General features: G+C 48.2%; 1 protein-coding gene across 5 annotated transcripts in view; it reads left to right on the forward strand.

The window, feature by feature from the left end:
• YEATS2 (YEATS domain containing 2) overlaps positions 1-20059 on the forward strand; it is a 92066-nt gene that overhangs the window by 68520 nt on the left and 3487 nt on the right. For 4 of the 5 annotated variants that reach the window (XM_075556112.1, XM_075556111.1, XM_075556114.1 and 1 more), the window contains 9 exons: positions 379-555; positions 2309-2489; positions 8648-8773; positions 9328-9426; positions 14494-14596; positions 15461-15534; positions 17632-17711; positions 18109-18310; positions 19154-19380. In XM_075556112.1, the coding sequence (XP_075412227.1) occupies positions 379-555; positions 2309-2489; positions 8648-8773; positions 9328-9426; positions 14494-14596; positions 15461-15534; positions 17632-17711; positions 18109-18310; positions 19154-19380 (1269 nt within the window). Of the gene's footprint in view, positions 1-378; positions 556-2308; positions 2490-2756; positions 2934-8647; positions 8774-9327; positions 9427-14493; positions 14597-15460; positions 15535-17631; positions 17712-18108; positions 18311-19153; positions 19381-20059 lie in introns of those variants that run through there. The other variant, XM_075556115.1, reaches the window with a different exon arrangement.

A 20059-nucleotide genomic window follows, 5' to 3' on the forward strand; every position in this document is an offset into this window, starting at 1 on the left:
GAACTGTTCTCCAACACCATGAATGTAGCAATGCAAGTCTGGCCCTGTCCAGCTCAGATCCTTACGCTGAAAGAAACATCCATTTATGAGCACTTTGAAACAATTGGCCGGATAATTTTCAGACCCTGCTGCCAAATAGTGATTTACAAATGTGTTAATTTACTTTACTACATTAGAGGTGAAAATATTTATAGATAAAAAAATCTCAAAGTATAGAATTTTTTGGAAAAGTGCTTCAACTCCATAGCTTTGGGGTTTTTCTGAGGAATCTCATCGTTTGAATTGGCAGGATTTCCTTGGATAGGCTCTTAACTCCTGGAGCATGTCTCAAATGTAGGTCAGGGCAGCATTATGAGTCAGTTCATTTTGTGCCTGCAGACAGCCCCTGGGGGACAAGCAGCCCTCGTGAAAATGTCCGACAGCTCCTTGAAGACGGTGCCCGCTCCCTCCCAACTCTCAAAGCCTGGAACCACGATGCTGCGAGTCTCCGGGGGGGTCATCACAACTGCCACGTCCACAGCTGTGGCCCTCTCAGCAAATGGTCCTGCACAGCAGGTGAGTAGTGTGAGAGCGGAGGTGACAGGGAGGGGGGTAAGCCAGATGTTCTCAGGCACGCCAGTGGGTCATGCTGCTTATGTTTTCAGGTGTAATCCCATACTGTGAATTCACCATTTCCAGATACACTGGGCAGCAATTTTCACGACATGCACAAGGCTGCACAACCACAACCACCATCCCTGTCTAATTCCAGGACATTTGTATCACACCCACAAGAACCTGTGCCCATTAATAGTCACTCTCTCCTCCCCCGTGCCCATGAATCTTCTTTTCTTACACATTACACACCACTGAAGGTATGCGATATGTGACCTTTTGTATCTGTTTCAAGGTTCATCAGGTTGTAACATGTATCAGTATTGCTTTTGTTTTATAATAGAATAATAGTATTTCATTGAATGGACATACTTTATTATGTTTATCCATTCATCAGTAAACGAGCATTTCCACTTTTTATCAACTGTGAATAATGCTTCTATGCGTACCTCTGAGCAGATATTTGTGTGAGCACGTGCTTTCTGTTCTCCAAGGCATATTAGGAGTGGAATTGCTGGGGGATAAGATTTTTGAGGTGCGGCCAGCCGTTTCCCAGACTGATGCACCGTCGTGCAATGCCCCATGTGTTAGACAGGACACCAGCTTCTGCATATGCTCAACAGCCTTGTCAGGTTTTTCTAATACAGTCCTCATAGTGGGTGTAAGACAGCACCCTGTGCTGTAATTTGCATTTCCCTGATGATTTACCGTGTCGAGCATCCTTTCCTGTGCTTATTATTGGCCATTTGCATATCTCTGAAGCAATTTCTGCTCAGATCTTTTGCACATGTGTTAATTGGGTTGTCTTTTTGGAGTTGTAGCGCTTCTTACAATCTAGATGTAGAAGTCCCTTATTTCCCCCAAAATTATACTTGGGTTCCTTTCATTTCAGAAGCACAAAATTCTTAAATTTTGATAAAATCCAATTTATATGCCTTTTTTTAACTTGTAGTATTACAATTAACTACTACGTGTTCCAAGGTCAAAAAAAATTTGAATCTAATGCTTTCTTCTAAGAGCATAGTCACTTTGGCCACTGGGCCCATCATTTGTTAAAAAACAGTGTTTCTCCTATTGAATTATCTTCATACTTTAAAGACTTCTTTGATCTGTCCTCTGCTGCTCCCCTCGGTCTGCCTTCTGTTTGTCATGGTGGACTCTGCTTGGCAGTTCCTTGAATGTGCTAGATCCTTTCCTGACTGTGCCTTTCTGCTGTCTAGCCCCAACAGAACAGCTTCTCACTCTCAAATCTTGAAGGTGTTTCTAATGAGTTACATTATTTACTTGCTTTGCCAGTTGCCCCCCACTCTCCAGCCCTGGCAGATGTCGTAACTTTCCCGCTCAACTGTAGTGGTGCCCTGTACGTGCAGGTCCTGATGCATTCTTCACGTCACTTGGTGACCCACTCCTTACTCGGGCTTTTATATATGAGTCCAAACATTACAATTTTGGGTGTTGAAATAATCCTTTTATAAGGAGAATTTCTTTAATGCGATAACCTCATAATTCTCCTTTGTTTATTTTTAAATTGACCTGAGCCATACAAATATGAGAACTGCTGAATTGGAAAACAAGCCTTTTTAAAGTGACATAACATTTAAATAGGTAATAGTAGCTAAACGATAGTATTTGAGGGTGTGTTGTGTGATAGTGATTCCAAGCAATACAGTGCTCTCTCCCGATTGCTGTTGTTTCTGGCTCTGTGTGCGAGCAGTCTGCGGGAACAGCCCTCAGTCCGTCATCTGCGGTCGGCGCTGTCATGAAGACGTCGGGGCAGCAACAATTGAATGTGAGCCAGGCGGCCGTGGGAACCTGCAAAGCTGCCCCCAGCGTCGTCAGTGCCACGTCCCTGGTGTCCACATCGGCCCCCATCTCAGGAAAAGCCACCGTGTCCGGTAAGTTGCATCTTCGTGGTCTGTCACTCTTTGAGCGAGAGTGTTTTGGAAGGTTTATAAATTGCAGAATAATGTGTAAGGGTAGGTTTTAAATGTTAGACGGGAGCAGCTCCCATGTGGGATTGCCGTGTGTTCAGACGAACTGGAGGGAACAAGTTTCACCCATTAGAGATGTGGAAATCATAACAGAGACCAGGCCTCCTGGTCGGGTAGTGGTGGGGCCCCTCCACCCGCACCCCCTGACTGTGGCCCTTGTTCAACTTTCAGGTCTGAAACTGAACTCATCTTCACAATAGGATAATCAGCCAGTTAAGGTCCAGGGGCAGCATTTACCCAAGGACAGTTCAGAGGGTAGGAAAGGAAGAGCATGGCAGCCGGAAAGGGGAGGAAGTGGGACCGGCGCCGGTGCGTGGAGTGGAAGGCGGAGGGTGAGCTGAATCCGAATGTGTATGGAGTTTTGAGTGAGAAACCAGGATCTGCCCCGTTGGCCTTCACCCGATTCACAATAAAAAGGAAAAATAAACCGAAACCACCTGGAGTCCTATTGAGTATTTCATCTTTTTTCATAATGTGATTTCATAATATACTTTTAAAAACTACTGTTTCCTTTTTTTTTAATATTGAAAATCGTGTAAAACATCACAACACATCTTTGCTTTTCTTAAACAGTATAAAATGTAGATTAGCTTTGCTGGTTCTGCGTCATAACTTTAAATGATAGCTATTGGGTAATTTTGCGTGATATGATTGAAGTTTGTCAAGATGTTTGAAATCTTTATGTCCACACCAAACGGTCCCCGAAAGATAAACCTTTGACTTCATTGGGAGCCTAAAGAACATATCCTGGGACCTGATTGTCTTGGTTGAAGTAACTTGCTTCCGCTTCCTCAGCTTTGTGGGCCACTACTGCAGGGTCAGCAGTTGAAACCCCGTGCTCCACTGGAGAAATGAGGCTTTCGGCCCCTGGAAAGAACCCCAAGTAGGGTTGCTGTAAGTCTGAAGTCGTGGTGGAGGTGTTCTGGTGCTTTTGTATTTTGAGTTTTTTGAGAAGATTTAAATGTTAGTCATTGCTAGTGTTTGGTGCACAGTGGTAGTAGGAGGTGCTGTCGTCGTAGCAACCCTGCTTACCACGGAGCAAGCATCCCCTGGTCCCCCACCATCCTCACAAGCGTTCTAAAGTTTGATCCCGTTGCTGCAGTCATGGTGTCCGTCCATCTCGTCCCGGGCCTTCCTCTTCTTCACTGCCCTCCCCTTTTCCAAGGGACTGGCCAGTATGCATGACATGGGTCCCGCCACCTATACCTCCAGGGAGCCTTCTGGCTGTCCTTCAAGACAGCTGCTTGATGGTTATGTCGACGCTCTTGGTCAGCACCATGGTCCAGATGGACCCTCTCTCCTGTCGTCCTTGTTCATGTAACATCTTTGCTGTAGCACTTTGAGGAGGCCTTGGGCAGCGCTTCACCTAATACAGTGTGTCATTTGACCTCTTAACCGCTGCTTCCATGAGCATTGACCGTGGATCCAAGCAAGACAGAATCCTCGACAGCTTTAGTCTCCGTTTATCATGAGGTTCCCTTTGGGTCCAGTTGTGAGGATTTGGGTCTTCTTCACATTGAGGTGTAATCCATTCTGAAGGCTGCAGTCTTTGATCTTCGTCAGGAAATGGTTCCAGTCCTCTTTACTGTCAGCAAGCAAGATTGTGTCATCTCCATCTTGAAAGTTGTTAATAAGCCCTCCTCCATTCCTGATGCCATATCCTTCATATAAGCCAGCTTCTCTGATGATTTGCCCGGCATACAGACCGAATAAGTATGGTGAGAGGATACACCCCTGGTGCACACGGTTCCGGATTTTGAAGTTTGATTTGATTTTTAATATTATTATTTTTTAATCGTTTTATTAGGGGCTCATACAACTTTTATCACAATCCATATATATACATCAATTGTGTAAAGCACATCTGTACATTCTTTGCCCTCATCATTCTCAAAACATTTGCTCTCTACCTAAGCCCCTGGCATCAGCTTCTCATTTTTCCCTTCCCTCCTCGCTCCTCCCTCCCTCATGAACCCTTGATAATTTATAAACCATTATTTTGTCATATCTTGCCCTGTCCGACGTCTCCTTACACCCACTTTTCTATTGTCCGTCCCCCAGGGAGCAGGTCACATGTAGATCCTTGTAGTCGCGATTTTTAATTTTAATTGCCTGGCAACTTCTAGGCCTTCTATAAATACTTGGTACTATTATCATTAGGAACTTAACATATATACTCGTGTATAAGCTGAGTTTTTCAGCACAAAAAAAATGGTGAAAAACTGGGGTTCAGCTTATACATGGGTCAGTGGTACCCCAGCGAGGTGTAACATCTCACAGGTGATTGCTGTTCCTCTGCTGTTCGTTCAAAGCCCCGCTGACACTGCAGGGCGTTGAATGTTGGTTTACGCACATCTAACCAATCAGAGCTGTCCTATGACGTGGACGGCTCTGATTCACAGAAGCGCCCGTAGTGATTCACTTACGCCGGCAGCTGAACTGGTAAGGATGTGTCTGTGGCTGCGCTCCGTCTCTCCCCTCTGGTCTCTGTGTTAATTTACATCCTGCATTTCCCACCCTACACTTATACTCGAGTCATTCAGTTTTTCTGGTTTCCCAGATAATAATTAGGTACCTCAGTTTATACTCGGGTAGGCTTATATTCGAGTATATACGGTAATTGTAGTAGGTCCCTAATCCATCATCTGCAATTCTAAATTCACAAAGCTGTGAAAAGCAAAAAGGACAAAACGACTGTTGTTGGCCTGGGATTTATACTTGTCAATGTTTGTGTGCCTTGCCACAAAATGAGTAATGATGAAACCATAGTGCCCCGGGTATAGGCAGTGGATACATTTTCTTTTTAATAATTTTATTGGGAGCTCATAAAATTCTTACCACAATCCATACATATATCCATTGTGTTATGCACATTTGTACATTTGTTGACATCATCATTCTCAAAACATTTGCCTTCTACATGAGCCCTTAATATCGGCTCCTCATTTGTTCCCCTCCCTCCCCACTCCCCTCTTCCTCATGAACCCTTCATAATTCATAAATTATTATTATTTTGTCATATTACACTGTCTGATGTTTCCCCTCCCCCACTTCTCTGCTGTCCATCCCCCAGGGAGGAGGCTATATGTAGATTCTTGTAATCCTTTCCCCCTTTCAACCCCACTTTCCCTCCGCCCTCCAGACATTGCTACTCTCACCACTGGTCCTGAAGAGGGGTCATCTGTCCTGGATGCCCTGTATTTCCAGTTGCTATCTGTACCAATGTATATCCTCTGGTCTAGCCAGATTTGTAAGATAGAATTGGGATCATGATAGTGGGAAGAGGAAGCATTTAGAGGAAAGTTGTATGTTTCATCATTGCTACCCTGTACCCTGGCTGGCTCGTCTCCACTCTGCACTCACCCTCATTTATAATAATATGATTTTTTATTCTTTGATGCTTGATACCTGATCCCTTCAACACCTTGTGGTCACACAGGCTGGTGTGCTTCCATGTGGACTTTGTTGCTTCTGAGCAGTTGGCTGCTTGTTTACCTTCAAGCCTTTAAGACCCCAGACGCTATGTCTTTTGATAGCCGGGCACCATCAGCTTTCTTCACCACATTTGCATATGCACATGTTTGTCTTCAGTGATCATATCGGGAAGGTGGGCACCCACTGATAGGATTTTTTGTTCTTTGATGTCTGATACCTGGTGGCAGTGGATACATTTTTGCCCAGCGTGAAGCATCTATTTTGCTAATGTTTTCCAATAATCCAGAGAGGAGGGATATACAAGCATTTCTGTAAAATACGATTAAGATGACATAGCAATCTCAAATTATTCTAAAGCCTTTAAACACTCAGTATTTCTGTATTCTCTTTTATCTTAACAATATGCCAGCTGGCACTAGTCTGCAGAAAAACACTGAGTATGCTTTATTTGTCGTGTGTGTGTGTGTGTTTGTGCGTGTGCGCGCGCGTGCATGCACATACACGCACACACAAATTACAGTTTGGGGAGGGGATATTATACATTATCACAACTATCCCATTCCTGGCTTCAAACCAAGCTCCAGTGTCCTGTCTGCTTTTTGGCCCGTCAGCAGAAGATTAAGGTAGATAAATTTTTTCTGTGATTTTCATCCCTCAATTAAAATTGGCCAAATTCTAGTCTGGGGAACGCTTGTTCTCTGCTAGCTGTGTTATATTTGCGGCTCTGTGTTAGCTACTAGAGTAGAACTGGAAAGAACCTTTAATCTTACAAGAAATGAATTACCTTTTCCTAGCAAGTTTTTGCGTGCAGCAACCATGTAAGTTCTCGTGTCCTAAGATGCTGCTGATACTCCTTTCTGTATGATGTCTTCATAACACATGGCACATAACGGAACATTTCGTGTGTGCTGGAAACTGTTAAACAAAGTGAAGGGACCGTGTGGTCGGAAGGAGCCCATTGAGCAAGGGCCAGGCCAAGAGTACTGGGAGACGAGGTCACTGGGCTGGGGACCAAATCATGTCAGGCCTTTGTAGGTGTTTGTAAGAACTTTGACTTTTACTCCACGGGAAGCCTTGGAAGGATTTTAGGCTCAGGAATAACATGCTCCACTTTACATTTTATATGGCTCGCTCTGGATGCAACTTCGGGAATAAATTTGAAGGCCCAAGGTAGAAAGAGAAAACACAAAAGAAGCAGATACTAGAAAGTTGAGTAATGAATCAGGAGAGGCCAACAGCTGCCTGAAGAAAACAGGGAAACAGAAGGTTATGCTCGAGGAAATGAACTGAGATAAAGACTGCCCCGGGATCGGGCCATTGTGGACTTTCAGGTGCAAAAGGCAGTGTCCACAACGAAGGCACGATACGGTCACAAAATTGCAAGGTGCGACATGAAGAAGAGGTACTACGGGGGATCAGAAGAAGACAGGAAAGGGCCCTTGTCCTGGAGCTCTCGCCCATGCTGGAAGGCAGAGTCTGTGCTTCCAAACTCTAGAGGAAAACTACCTTCCATCTAGTACTTTTTCTTTGTTTTATCAGAATGAAAGGGTGTAAACCAAGAAGAGGCAAATGGAGACACACACACACACACACACACACCCCACACCCCACCCAAGGGGTTATAAGCCTTTAAGTGCTTTTTAAAATTTTTTCATCTGAGCAGCGTATACCACTTTGATATGAATGTTTTAAAGTATGAAAGCAGTAGGTCCTGGTTATGCGCCGGGAGGTCATATCAGAGAGTAGGCGTCCACTCTAACTGGTTTGCCACTGGAGTGTGCTTGTGTAAGGCTTTGTTTTAGGGCGTTTTCAGGACGACTCCTTTCCTGTAGCTCACACCCGCCGTCTGCCAGTGCCAGGGGGCCCCTCCCGCCTTGAGCACTGTCTTAGTTCATGCTGTGTGCCCTTGTGCCTGGCTTACCTGCTCTCACAATTCTTTCAGATGTTTTTCATTTTCGTGTTGACCTGGAAATGGGGAAAAGGCTGTCCCTTTCTAAAATAGTGTATGGAGAAATTCTGGTGTGTGAAAATGTAGGGCTGCGCAGAGATAGGAAATTACAAGACAGGAGCCCCTGTTGAGTAGGTGTGGAACTGCTAGCAGCAGAGTCTGCAGTTCAAACCCACCAGCTCATCTGTGGGAGGAGGAGGAGGCTGTCTGCTTCTGTCAGGAGAACACTGTGAAGGGTCGCTGGGGGTCAGTTGGTTCAGTGGCAGTGAGTAGACCGATGGAAGTGTTTGGCGTGCAGGATGATGTCAGGAGATACAGGTGATTAGAACCCACGAACATGGACCCTGAGTGTTTGAAACTAGTTTTAGAAATACTTGGGTCGTCAGGAGCCAGAGGTTTTTACTTTAAAAGTGTGGCAGTTTATGAAATCAAAGTATGGACATCTGTATTGCTGGAGGGTTGTGGAGTAGAGCTGCTTTAAAAACCCTTGTTTTTACATTGCTGTTTAATTGCGAGATCTGTAGCATCATTTTTCTTATGTTTCCAGCTCCTTTATTGAAAGAGTAAACAACTATCCTGAGAGTCTCCTCCTTTGAGAACATGTAAATGCCAAAGAGGGCAAAGATTTTTAAGGAAGCATCTGATCTTCAACTTGCCCTTGCCTTCTAACTTTCTCTAGGATTGTTGAAGATTCACTCCAGCCAGTCCAATCCCCAGCAGGCAGTCCTGACAATCCCCAGCCAGCTCAAACCACTCAGTGTCAACACGTCTGGAGTGCAGACCATACTGATGCCGGTGAATAAAGGTAAGCCCTGCCGTGGGGGACAGGGGTGCTGTCAGACCTCTGGTGGTCCAGGCTCGTGTTTGCAGAAAATGCCTGTATCCTGTTGGGAACAGCCCTCTAGGTGTTGTGGTGCTCGCTCTTTGACCTTGAGCTGTAGAAAGCCGACTCCGGGCTTGAAAGTAAAGCCCAGGCAATCACTGGTCTCTAAGAAGCTGCCCATCTCTGAAGCTGACTCAGGGGGGGAAAGGGGGGTATTAAGCACCCATGGGAGTTTAGATGGTTAGTTGGAATTGTCTCTTCAAGGGGCTTTGACCTTTATTCTAGAGTTGTTTTTGTACTCTTAATGGAACACAAACACCCCTGGTGGTGTTCAAGCCCATCTGCGCTCCAAAGGAGAAGGATGGGGTGGTCTGTTTCCGTAAAGATTGGCAGCCTCCAACCCTCTAGTTAGGGCCACCGTGACTCGGAATTGACATAGTGGCAGTGCTAACCTAGCATATGGACCATCACCCCGGAGCCCAGAGTGTTTCGTTAAAATGACGTTTCTATTTGTTGTGCCACCTTCCTGTCGTCAGTGGTCCAGTCATTCTCTGCCACCAAGTCACCTGCCATTCTGCCTGTGGCGGCCCCAACTCCAGTTGTCCCCAGCTCTGCTCCAGCAGCTGTTGCCAAAGGTATGTAGGATCTCAACATGTCGTTGCTCTGAAGTTTTATGCAAAGCATGTAGTCCGAGCTCCTGGGTGGAATTGCTCCCTTGATAAAGACCTACAACACGACGTTGCGGAAGTAAGCAGGCATCACTGCTGTTCTCCAAGAACTCAGAGTCAAGTTTATGAGAGTTGCAGTAGACTGTAGGGAATGATCATTCAAGATAAGTCTTCTGAAAAAGGCTTGCTGAGCTATTTCAATGCAGGATGCCTAATACGGGATGGTTGGAGTGGGGGAAGGAGGGGGGAGGGAGGAACCTTGTAAGGGCATCGATTGGCACCTGGGTTTGAAAAGGTGGACGGAGCACTTGGAGCTGTGAGGCTATGCTCAGAGGACAGGACTGATTCTGGGAATACTAGAGACAAGATTCAGAGGACGTGAGTGAGAAATAGACACACCAGTAGATTAGACTTCGCTGGGATGTGGTTGAGATGGGACCCAGTCTTGTGGCTAGTTGGCAGCGAGGTCAGCTGACCACCTGAGTAAATGATGGTGTGCAGTGGGTCAGAGGTTCCCATACGTTATCTATAACATCCATACTCCTAACTCCCTGGTGGAGAGTGCCTGCTGTGTTCTCTCCTCTAGCTTTACACGTATCACTAACTCTGAGTGTGCTTCAAAACAGCTAATTTCCTTTTGCAGATGGGATACTAAAGTCTGATGCCCATTTTTGCCAATAAAGTTTTATTGGTGCATAGCCATTACTGTTCATTTACCTATCATCTATGACTTTTCACGATATGGCTGCAGACGTGAGTAGTTCAGACAGATCACATAAGCCACAGTGTTTTTGGCAGTCTGGACCAGGTGCGGTCAGCAGGAGGTGCATTTGATAAGGTCTACATTATACAGGTTCTTGGCCAAGTAATTCTGAACTGAGACCACAGCCTTTATTTTTACTTTTAATTAAGGTAAGAATGTATACAGCAAAATACAAAGAGTTTACATCTATGACCATATGCTATTCTATTGAGTGTACAACTGTATAAACCCATGTAATCAGCCCCCATTTGAGATACAGAAATATCCATCACCTTAAGCCCCTTCCAGTTATCGCCCGCGCAGGCAGCCACTGTTGTGTTTCTGGCAAGTGTGCCCGTTTTTGAGCGTGCATACAGCATAAGCAGCAGCACATGTATTTTGGGTGTGTGGTTTTTCACCCCACAGAATGGCTCTCTGCACTGTTGCATGTGTCAGGTTCATTCTTGTTGGTTGCTCAGGAATACCCTACATTGTTTGTATCATAATTTGTGTTTATTCATTTTCCTGTTGACGGACATTGTGTCCAAGGTGAGGCTCCTTGAACAAGCTTTTGAGGTTGCTGTGTGTGTTCATTTCTCCCGTGAATAGCTGAGTTACAGGGCAGTTTTCTGTAGACCCGTGCCACCGAGGGGTTTCCAGCTTCCAGCCACGAAGCAGAGCTGCCTCACTGAGTTTCTTTGTCTAGGGCAGAGGTCCTCAAAGTGCGGCCTGACAGGTGTTTTTGCCCTGTTTGTTTTTTTACTTCAAAATAAGATATGTGCAGTGTGCATAGTTTTTTTAAAGTGTAGTCTGGCCCTCCTACGAGTCTGAGGGACAGGGACTGGCCCCCTGTTTAAAGTTTGAGGACCCCTGGTCTAGGGCACATGAAGTGGTTCCCCAAATGAGGCTTTCTGCTAGGTCAGAAACAAAGGGCTAGTCAATCTCAGAGGCTTGGATGGATACCTGCTATGTTCTGCAGCCATAGTGGAATGCAACTTGAAATCATTAACTGAAAGATTACTATAAAATCTCCCCACTTGTTGGGAATGAAGTTACACATCTGTGACCATGGGTCAATGAAAAAAAAATCATAAGGGAAATTAGAAAATGTTTTTAACCGAATGGTAGTGAAAACAACCAAAACTTTTGTAGGATGCATATGTAAATCAGCACTCAAATGTACAATCGGGAGAATTCCAAGAGCAAAATAAGCTTTTTCTTAGAAAAGATTAATAGAAATCATAATCATCTTGGGAAATATTGGAACCATTGGACACACATTACCATCAAGAATTAGAAGGGGGCTTTCACTGCAGCTTTTCACAGGCGTTAGAATAATAAAGATGCTGAAAACAGCCGTAGGCTGACAAACTTGAAAATTTGGACACAATGAATAAATTTTCTAAAAATCTCAACCAAAACCGACACCAGGGGGGAAAATGGTGTTTGAATAGTGTTTTTATCTCAAAGAAATGAATTCATACTTTAAAACCTTCCCACACGGAAAGCAGAAAAAGGATCTCTCGGTATCTTAATGAAGCCAACATAACGCTGACCCCCAGAGCTAAAAAGAAAGACAGCAGAAGCAGCTTACAAAGCACCCTCTTTCCTACAAGGCAGTGAATACATTGTAGCACCCGGGGCTTAGCACAGGAATACAAAGTCGGTCATTTGTACTGCAGAATAGACGAGGACAGCGGTGTGTGCGGCTTGAGAGTTACTGCAGATGCAGCGTTTACTCATACATAGCTTCCATTCGCGATTTTAAAATCCCTGATGTGAATTTCCTTAACAGACTGTAATTCATTGTAGTGAGCAGGGTCGCACAGTATTGCGCCCCCCCCCCCACCGCACTCTGCCCCCCAATGCCTTACAGCCAAGATGTCCGTTTGGCCCATAGCAACCCTGTGGGTAGAACTGCCCTTTGGGGTTTCCAAGACTGTCAATCTAGAGAGTAGGAAATCTCAGTTTTCTACATTAGCATAAAGCCCAGTGGTTAAGACACTTGACTACTAGTCAGAAGGTCGGTGGTTCAAACCCACTAGCAGCTGCAGAAAGATGTGGCAGCCATGGAAATCCTCTCGGGGGATTTGCTCTGTCCTCTGCAGGGCCTCTGAGTCAAAAGCAACGGGAGGTAGTGAGTTTATTGTTTGGATAAACCGCCAAGATTATTTGGATTTTTGAGGTGTGTATAGCCAGACACATTATCACAGTATCTGCTGACAAACCTACATTGCACAGGGTTCACTGGATAAATCTGTATGGAAGAGCAATGAGCCTTGCCCCTTCGTATCATCAGCAAACACTCCCGTGAAAAATAAGCAGTAAAGATTAGATGACACGAGGATGTCTTCATGGCCTTGGGGACAGATTGTTTAATCAGGACCCTGTGGAAAGCTGGCTACGTGACTTGTTAGCTTTGACGTCCTGCCTTCATCCTAGAACATTCAGCACGACTCTCAACCTATGAGTCACAACCCCTTTGGCGGGGGCGTCGAACGACCCTTTTACAGGGGTTGCCCGATTCCTAACAGTAGCAAAATGACAGTTATGAAATAGCAACGGAAACAATTTGATGGTTGGGGGGTCACTACAACATGAGGAACTGTGTGAAAGGGTCGCAGCATTAGGAAGGTTGAGAACCACTGGTCTAGACGATACTTGGAATACAAATACCACGGCTTAGATCCAGAATGTACACAGATACACCATTTGATAGGAAGAAGACTGATAACTCATTTTGTTGGAATGGGCAACAGATGCGAACACACACTTCACAGCAGAAGAAAATGCAAAGAGCTCATTAGTTTGTAGCAAAAGTTTTTCCGGCCTCATTAGTCATCAGGGGAGTGCAGAGAAGATAAGTAGGGGGACACTGTTTATTGCACCCGCCCATCCTCACACCTGCGGCTAGCGTTGACGTAGACTGATCCTAGGTAGCGTTTTTGAGACTGTCTCGACAGGAGCAGGCAGCCTCGCCCCTCTCCCACGGAGGTAGTCGTGGGTTTAAACTGCTGGCCTTGTGCTCCGCAGTCCAGGGCCCGACTGCAGCGCCTGGGGCACCTTCTGGTGTCAGAAACAATACAGAGTGAGAACTGGCCACGCCGAGTGCTGACGGGGCTATGAAGCAACTGGAAATCCGCTGTACTGCTGGTGGGACTTTAAACCGATCACATCACTTTGGAAACCCATTGGTCCCTTTCTGATGAAATGAAATGTGATTCTTCCCTGTGTTCCAGGAAATTTCCAGGGAATGGGCACATGGGTCCACCAAAAACATACGTTGAAATTTTCATTGCCATGCTGTTGGTGAAAAGCTAAAACAATACTGACACACAGGAGGATTCTAGTATGACTCCAAGTTACATGTAATTGAAAATGGAGGACAGGCAAAGTGATAGTTAGCTTTGGCAGGGAGGTGCTGGGAGGAAGCGTGAGGGGGCCTACCTGGGTACTGGAGCTGATCTGAGGTGGAGGTAACAAGGGTGTTTGCTGAAGTAAAGGTTCTCAGCTAGGACTTGTGGGTTTGACTGCATGCACGGCTGCATCGGGGAGAAAGATGTACTGGCTGTCGTGTGCGGACCCGCTCGGGGTGTGGAGCAAGGAGCTGACCTGTAGAGCAACCGGGAACAGGGCTCTAGGGCTGCTGTATGAGATGGACCGTGTGGCGAAGCAGCCTAGAAGCCTCCAGAGTGGTCATGGGGTTCTGATGGAAGGAGGCCGTGGGTGGGGGGGGGCGAGCATGACTGTCTGCCCATAGACCTGGTAATAGGAAAAGTCTGACTAATGATTAAGTTGGAAATTCCTAAGCAAAACACAGGTGGCAGGTGCTTTCTGCTTTGTGGCTCAGAGCACTGAAGGAAGTGCTGCAGGATGCTAGCCGGGGAGATGACATCCCAAGACCCTAATATTCGAACACAGCCGGCAGGCGCTGCAGCTGCACTCAACACTCCTTGTTCAGTCGCTGGGGTGGGTGGGTCTTTAGGAAAATTCCACAAGGCTAATCTATTGCCCCGGTCTGTCACGAGCTTGGAGTTGCTCCCCCCGAGACCCGGGCTAACAGATCTTCCCTTGTCTGCTAGCCCTGTGGTGACAGAGCCATCTGAGGCTCCCGGCTGTGTCCCTGCCACAGCTGGAGTGGCCCTTGGCTCTCGGGCTCCGTGGGAAAGCGTGGTTTCTGGCTGCACTTTTCCTTCCGTCCTGAACCCTGACAGCTCTCTCTCTCTCTCTCTCTCTCTCTCTCTCTCTCTCTCTCTCTCTCTCTCTCTCTCGCTGTTGCTCTTCCCTTGTAGTGAAGACCGAACCCGAAGCACCTGGGCCAAGCTGCCTCTCTCAGGAGAGTCAGACAGCAGTGAAAACGGAAGAAAGTTCTGAGCTGGGAAACTATGTCATCAAGTAATTATCTCAGTCCTTTCTGAGGAGTTCTGCTCGGGTGTCTTTAGGATGCTTTGTTAACACCGTGCCTTAAAGAAAAAAGGAAGGGAAAAGACGGAACCCCTCCATGCCTGGGCTGAGTGTGGGTAACCGTGGGTAGCATTGTGCGTTAGAGGTGAGCCCCTGGCCGCGTGGAGACCTCCAGCCCATGTGTGGCGAGCACTTACCAGCTCAGCATAGAAGCTGCCAGAGTGCACTTGGGTGTTGGAATCCGATTACTTAGTGTGTGCACACCTTGTATCTGACATGCCAGCTGCCTTTTGCTGGGCACCCACACTCATTGCTTCATGGGAAAATGCTTCCTGAGGTTTTTCCAGTGTCCCAAAGGAGAACTCGACCCTGACCCCAGAGACTTCTCAGGCTGCTAGGAACGCTGGAAACAAAGCCATTTTCACACAGTACAGAGAGGCACGAGCTGTAACCACCCTAAAAGAGGTGTTAGGGAGAATTTCTCTGCTTCAATTGCAGTCACTTGACAATGTTTCTGTGGCTACTTAAGGAAAAAAGGCGATAAAATGCCTGCGTGACATTTGCATAAGTGGCCTCGCCACTGTGCTGGGCCGGGGTGCTTTCCTTTCCATTAGAGCTGGCCTCGTTTATAAAGAAGACGGGGGAGGGGGGGAGGAGGGGGCGGGTTCATGGCAGTAGAGCTGGTCAAAGGGGACATAAACACAAATGCAATACAAGGGGTTGCAAAACGGCCTTGGGAAAAAGGCACTCTTACCTGCCGTTCCCAAGAGCTTTTTCCAGGTCCTCTGCATGTGTGACTAGACGCTGCCGTGTGAGATCAGTGTGTGCGGTGCTAACGTTTGCTCCTCTTCCCAGGCTAGACCATTTAGAAACGATCCAGCAACTCTTAACCGCAGTGGCGAAGAAGATCCCGCTAATCACTGCAAAAAGTAAGAAAACTTGTACCCTGAACCCAGGTGCAGATACCTCTCTCTCCACCTGTGAAAGACTGGGATCTTGATGCAGTGTAAACCACTTGATACTGTATTTTAAGTTCAGAGTACCATGGTAATTATTCGCCAGAAGTACGCCTAGCTTATACACAGGGATTTGAACGTTCACCAGCCTTTCGTTGTTTTCACTGTGATGGTGTGAGCAAAGGATGTTCTGCTATTCTTTCACTGAAGTCATAAACCTGTGTGCCTATGATTAAAGCTCTGTGTTGGTTTTCATGTTTATTGGTAAGTTAAACTATTGTCTGCGGTGTGCCAGTCTCGGGGTGATGGTGGCCTCACCTCCATTGGACGCTGGAGGAACTGGAAGCGAAGCTCAGCCTCACACAGGTGCTGAAACAAGGTCAAGTCCGATGGGCGCCAAAGCCGATGATGATGGCGCTTACCTTGGTGGGAATGTGGGACTGATGGAGCACGTAGAGACTAAGGGCCTTAGTTTTGCCAATTAATCGTAAAGGAGTCCTCTTTTTCGGGTGAAGTTCGGGGGTTGGGAGGTGGGGGGTGAAAGTAGACACAGCACAATGTGCACCTTTTCCACCGTTCTTACCGCATGGCCGTGAGGCTGGCAATGACACACGTGTCGTTCTGCTCTGCTCATGCTTGGCTCACCACTGGCTGGACCACCCCGTCGCGTCCCCTCTGTGTCCCCGCAGCTCCGCAGGAGTCGACCCGAGGCCAGTGCTCTCAGCAGACACCCTGCTAACTGGGCGCAGCTCTTTGAGGGGAGCCCTGGTGGCCGAGTGCCTGCCTAGGCGTTGGGCTGCGAGCCACAAGGCCCACAGATAGAAAACACCAGCCACGCGATGGGAGGGAGGCAGGCAGGCTCTCGACCCAGTTCCCACACTGCCCTATGTGGTCACTGTGACTCAGCCCCGACTTGATGGCCGTGAGTTTGCTGTTTGTTGTCGTTAGTAGGTTCACATGCTGCTTTCGTAGGAATAATTCGGGCTCAAGGTTTAAAAGCCGGTTTCGGGCACTAGATCCAGTCTCAGCATATCCATCCAGTGAGTCTGGTTCTCAGGAGAATTAGAAGCGATTCTCTTTTGAATCAATGTCCATCTATTGGGTCCTCAAGAACCAGCCCTTTCTTCTGGTCTCATGGATGCAGTGGGTAAGGCCTGCAGTCCCCTTCCTTCTCAGACTCCCAGGTCTCCTTCCTGTCGGGTTCCAGGCGAATGGAGACCACTTATTAAGTCTCGGGTAGCCCCAAGCACTCCTCGGTGAACTAGGAGGTAGAGCAGAAACTCTGAAAAAAACTGTAGGTCAACCTGGGATGATCCACCAGCCAGGATCCTAAACCTATGAATCAAAGGGTCACTCCCGGCAGTTCATAGTGAGCTGCACAGAGCCTCATTGGCAGTGGAGAGGCAACTAGCTGAGGGCACCCACTCCACCACTTCAGTGTCCCCAGTGCCGGAACCACTGAGTCCCCCCAGCACTGCTGGCCAAGGCTCACCCCGCTCCCTTGCAGCTGCAGCTAAAAATACGGAGTTTTAGAGCTGGAAGGGTTTGGGGAAACTGCCCACCTTGCACACTGTAGAGCATTGGTTCTCAGCCTTCCTCACGCCGCGACCCTTTCATGCAGTTCCGCATGTGGTGGTGACCACCAACCAGACATTTTCGTTGCTCCTCCCTAACTGTCATTTTGCTACTGTGATGAATCTGGCGACCGCTGTGAAAGGGTCGTTCCACCCCCAGGTTGAGAACCACTGCTGTAGAGAGGAGGAAGTGGAAGCCCCGAGGGGAAAGGCGTTGCCTGCAGCCTGGAGAGTTTGCAGCCGGGCCTGGGCTGGGGGCCGGGATGCCAGGCTCTGAGAGTGGTGTGGTGACCTTGGCCCAGCTTTCCGTGGCTCGTAGTAGTGCATCACCATCACCCCTCTGTACCCAAGAAGTCACCTTAGCCCTGCCGCGACACCGCTTAAACACGAGCGCCCAGTAGCGGAATCTGAAGAAGCAAGTGGACGTAGTGGCTGCAGATAAGGTTTGGTTTGAGTTGGCCACCTCCCTCAGAGTTTGCCAATGTGTGCCTTCCAGGTGAAGACGCCAGCTGTTTCTCTGCCAAGTCCCTGGAGCAGTATTACGGTTGGAACATTGGGAAGCGGAGAGCTGCGGAGGTAAGCCCACCCCTGCGCTGTGGTGCTCAGGCCACTGACAAGAACCTGTGGGGGGCAGAACGGAACCACTCGGGTTAATTTTTAAATCTGCCATCTGGTCGATTCCAACTCTCAGTGACCCGATAAGGGGGTTCTGAGGCTCTTAAACTTTCCTGGAGAAGACAGCCTCATCTTTTCCCCAAAGAGCACCTAGTGGGCTTGAACCACCAACCTTGCAATTAGCCGCCCACCAAGAGGAAATGAAAACCAAGGAGTACCACAGTCATGCTTTTTTCTTCAGACAATCAAAAATCATTCTAACAAGTTAGTGTATGGATGTGTTTCAGCATACGGCTGTTAAGTTGAAAGATCTATTTATGATTCCAAAAGTTTGGGTTTGTTTTTTTTTCCTTTTAAGTGGCAGAGAGCAATGACCATACGAAAAGTCTTGCAAGAAATCCTGGAGCGGAACTCGCGATTTCACCACCTGACCCCCCTGAAAACGAAGCACGTTGCTCACTGGTGTCGCTGCCATGGCTACACGCCCCCTGACCCTGAGAGCCTGAGGAGTGACGGGGACACCATCGAGGATGTGCTGAGCCGCATCGACAGCGAGCCTGGTAAGTGCCCTGGCCGGACTGTGCCACCCCACTGGGCACCCTGAGGGCCGGCCCAACCCACCTCTTGCGCCAAAGTACAAAGACTGCTCCTTCCTTGTGACCTTTGAGGCGCCATCCATCTCTTTGAAGGTAGTTGCTGTCTAAGCTCTGTCTCCAAAGCTGAGCTTGCTTGCGAGTGTGCGGCCCCGTGTTGGGGCTCATCTGAAAGTAAGTAGCAATGCCGTAAGGGACGTGACGGCTACGTGGTGGCCTACTCACTCCCTGCCACCCAGTCGATGCTGACTCAGTGACCCTCTAGGACAGGCTAGCACTCACTGCCTCTCTGAGTTTCCAAGACTGTAACCCAATGAGAATAGAAAGCCTCCTCTTTCTTCCATTGCACTGCTGGTGGTTTTGAACTGCTGACCTTTTGTTTAGCACGTAACCACTGTGCCACGAAAGTCCTGTCTTCCTGTTCATCCAGAAAATGAAAGGGATGGACTAGCGGTGCCCAGGGCTTTTTAGTTTGAGTGTGCCTCATTCAGCTCCTTTACATGCAGCCTCACTCACGTGTCTGAGGGGCGCACCGAACCGTCAGTCAGCTTTGTGGTCAGAAAGACGAGTTTGAACATGTGAAGGAAAAATCCAGGGAGTCGTTGCTTGGGCTGTGGGGATGGCCTAGATTTCCAGAGCAGAGTCAGAATCCTGTGCCATCTGCTTAGGCTCAGCTTGCACTGAGCTCACATGCGTTCTCGTGAGGGGCAGGCCTCCGCTTCACAGCTGGGAAGCAGGCCAGCGCCCTGGGTGGTCCTCGGGCCGCTGGTCGTGTGGAGGCTGAAAGGCCTCTGGCTTTATCTCGCCCAGAGTGCCCATCGTCACTGTCCTCCGCTGACAGCCTCTGCCGGAAACTGGAGGCCCTGCAGCAGGTTCAGAAACGAGAGCCTGAGACGGAGGAGGAGGTGGATGTTCTCAACCTGTCCCAGCCGGTCAGGAGAAGCATCAAGAAAGAGCAGGACGAGAAAGAGGAAGAAGTGAAGTTCTACCTGCCACCCACACCGGGCTCTGAGTTTATCGGTGACATCACACAGAAGGTAGGGGCCGTGGCTTTGGTGTTGAGAGGTCATAGACCAGTCAAGTGAGGCACACGTGCACGGTGACCTGCTGGGTCCCAGAAGTCCCCTGCAGGCCCTTGGCGAGGACGGTGATGGCCTGGGAGCAGGTTGCTTGTCGGGCATCAACTGGAGCCAGGGCAGCTACATAAGCTACATCTCTTCCTGTCTCACTTGCTCAGGAGAAAGACACCTTTTCTCACGAAGCATGTCAGGATGTTTCCACGTAATTTCCTTCGGAGGGTAACCTTTCCCTGGTGTCTCTGGTGTCCAAGCCACCCCGCCTGTGGTGTCTGCGAGGGGGGCACGGGCCACCTTTCTACGACGAAGCATAGCTTCTCCCCACCCCTGTGGACCATTGCAGCCTAGCACCTGCTGCTGCAGCGTTCCCCAGGACCCGTAGTGGAGACCACATGCTTGGCACCTCGGGGGTGAGGGGTTGTGTGTGCAAATGCCGGCCCCAAGTATGCCCCCCTCACCTCCTCGCAAACGGCCTTAGGAGCTGATGTGAGGTTCCCCGGTGACCCGCGCACTCTGCGCTCCAGACAAGCCCTGGCCATGAGAGAGACGGGGCAAAAGCAGGAGGGCGTGCATGTTGCACACTCAGCCAGAGAAGGGAACCGGAGGAAACTGCCTGTGCACTTGTCCAGAGTTTGCGCAG

This window comes from Tenrec ecaudatus, chromosome 8, assembly GCF_050624435.1.
Source record: "Tenrec ecaudatus isolate mTenEca1 chromosome 8, mTenEca1.hap1, whole genome shotgun sequence".
NCBI classification, from domain to species: Eukaryota; Metazoa; Chordata; class Mammalia; order Afrosoricida; family Tenrecidae; genus Tenrec; species Tenrec ecaudatus.